Source organism: Charadrius vociferus, unplaced genomic scaffold (genome assembly GCF_000708025.1).
Source record: "Charadrius vociferus isolate BGI_N301 unplaced genomic scaffold, ASM70802v2 scaffold183, whole genome shotgun sequence".
In the NCBI taxonomy this organism is placed as follows: Eukaryota; Metazoa; Chordata; class Aves; order Charadriiformes; family Charadriidae; genus Charadrius; species Charadrius vociferus.
The window spans coordinates 2324914-2327592 of record NW_009648250.1 but is presented as its reverse complement, the minus strand read 5'-3'; the positions used below and the strand labels follow the sequence as shown (position 1 = coordinate 2327592).

General features: G+C 48.6%; 1 protein-coding gene across 1 annotated transcript in view; it reads right to left on the bottom strand.

Moving 5' to 3' along the window:
• The window catches only part of LHFPL2 (lipoma HMGIC fusion partner-like 2), a 16078-nt gene extending 14617 nt beyond the window's left edge, over positions 1-1461 (bottom strand). The window contains exon 1 of the mRNA XM_009884239.1: positions 891-1461. Coding sequence (XP_009882541.1) covers positions 891-1320 — 430 coding nt within the window. The 5' untranslated portion in view covers positions 1321-1461. The remainder of the gene's footprint in view (positions 1-890) is intronic.
• Between the last annotated feature and the right edge of the window lie 1218 nt (positions 1462-2679).

Genomic DNA, 2679 nt, shown 5'->3' with positions numbered 1-2679 from the left:
GGTCTCTGAGGGTCGCCAGAGGTAGGGCAGAAGATGAGACAACCTCCTCCAGACAACCACACACACAGAGCACAGAAGTCGAAAACCTGCATATGGGACAGGTTCTCTGCACCGCTTGCTGGCGAGTACAGAAAGCCAAATACTTCTCTAACTCGGGCTGTTCAGTGTCAGTTTACTAACAGTCATTTAATCTCTGTAAAATCGATGGGTTTAAGCAGGAACACCAAATCTCTAGAACCTATTCATCTTTTCAGGAAAAGCACAGCTGATACTTGGACAGTGAAAAGATAAGCTCACTAAGCTGTGTAACTGCAGCTGAACAATAAGCTGGCTAAAGGAAGGGTTTACGATGAGGTATCGCTTGTCAAGCTCACAGCCTTGAAGGAGGCTGCTTAGCATGAAACACTGGAGACCTGGGTGTGCGACTGCAGGCTGTTCTTATCCCTGGGGTGGTATTTGCTCTCATCGCAGTCATGAAGCCTCTGAGACACTGAGAGAACTGCCTTCGGTCCACAACAAAATTACTAAAGTAGCGAGGGGGAGATAGACTGCCTTAACGTGAGTATTAACTTTGCTCTCTGCTGGTAACAAAGGAGAGAAGTTTTTGTTACTGAAAGAATTCAAACAGAGGGGAAAAAACTGAACAGCAAACAAAAGGAACACTGGTCAGTTCATTTTGGCACACATCAGGCTGAAATTCTCTTGCCAATGTCAATGTATTACATGCTGTGTAGCTATAAATTTCAGTTGTGTTTATTCAAACACCAGTATATAGAACCTCTTTGGGTCTGCTTAATGCAGCCTGTCTGTAGACAGGACAGAATCACTAAATTTCTTCAGCTGAATGGCCCCAAAATTAAAATCTTTAGTTGCTCTCAAAGTACACGTACCTGCAATCCCTTGTAGCAGCCCACAGACATTAAAAATGCTTTTCTTCATAATACTCTGCACACACATAGTAAAGACAGACACAAACGCCACGGCACAGAGAATCATGATTCCCACGGCTAGGAAAATAGCGGTTGCCTGCCAGAACCCACTGGCAATCTCATTGAAGTTTTCGGCGTAAGGACCACAAAGCGTGTCTCGTCTAGAAAGCTGCATGTGGGAGATTCTGGTGCAGCGCCCGTAGATGCCCAGCGTCGGATGGTAAGGCTCCTGGGACCCCCCTGTTCTGTTGTCCACATCCTCAGAGCTTGAAGGCTTTGCTTTGCCAATCAGCCAGTCTGCACTCATGAAAGCGATGAGCTCTGCGAAAGCCACCACAATACTCAGGAGAGTCCATAGCATCGACCGACACGTTACAATGACATGACACATATTGATGTCCAATGCGTGTGATCAGCGCAGCTGACAGTCTTAAAATCCAGGCACAAGGGGGAGAAATGAAATTAAGAAAGAAAAAAAGGACCCTAAGAAAATCACTGTGGCTGCTCTGCCTGCTCTTTCAGCTCTCTCACAATGGCCAAGATGAAATTTCTTAGGAGAAAAAGTGAACGGCCCCAAGTTTTGCAAGCAGTGCAGTCATTTGTTCTCTCCGTTTAGTTCCTCCTTTTTTCTTTCTGGGATGCTGAACTCTGAAGTATGCTTTTCTTTCTTAATATTCATACTGGCACATGACGCTGCAGGCTGGCGGGGGAGGCCGCAAGGACTGCCCACTGTTTGACATCACACACCTACAAGAAAAAAGAGACAACACATCAGCAGTGGAAAAAAGTCTTCGTTTCCACCCCCACATCGAGCCAAGATCTCACACAGATCCACATTAACATGCAAAAGCTCTAACAAGGGCTCGTCAAACAGCCTGCTGGAAACCTCCTGGGTTTGTCCCAGAGGAGTGATTAATCTCCCGCTGCCCGGCCGTACTTACGGTATTTGCTCTACCCCATCCCATTACGGGTGTTTGTCAAGCACTTTGCAAGCAAAGGTCTCAGTAACACCCAACAGTCCCACCCACTCCTACCACCACGCCCCCATCATCTTCTGTGGTCGAAATTACCAAGGTTGCTGGCAGTTACCCAGCAAAATGTTCATACACGTTTAAGCAGTTTCACAGACATGCAGCTCTTGCCTTCAGTTTGGGGAAGCAGCACGGCGCGCCTTCGGAATGGAAGCCAAGCACAGCTCCACATTCCGCGGGCACCTGGGTGCAAGGGGCAATGAAGGAACCTTGTTCCAACCCTCTGGACTTCTGACTGCTGCTGAGCCAACCCTGGCGTCAAGAGGAGACGAACTGGAGGAGAGCCCGCCCTGCAATGTGGTGACACAGCCCGCCCTTTTCAAGCCTGGGTTTTGCAGGAGTGGTGCTTCCCCAGGTTCCGTATCCAGCTTTGCACTGGTGCTTCAGAAAAGCAACCTGCCTGCAGGTATGTCACACACCTCACCTTCAACTGATGCCAATGCTGGCAGCCTCCGCTGACTTACACCAATGTAAACAGGAATCTGAGGAAAAACGCCCCTGTGGCTGCCAAGTGGCCAAGAGCCCCGGTGAAAGGGGTTGCCAGTCAGCCCTGAGCTTCTTGACTCAACCCCCCTCTTCCACAGTCCTGTGTGCGCACTGAGGTGCAGCAAAATGTTCCCCAGTACTGCCTTCAACAGTAGCTGATGACATTCCCAGAGTTACACTTATCTTAGTGCAAGAGGCAATCAGAGATCACTACACTTCCAACTCATATCCAC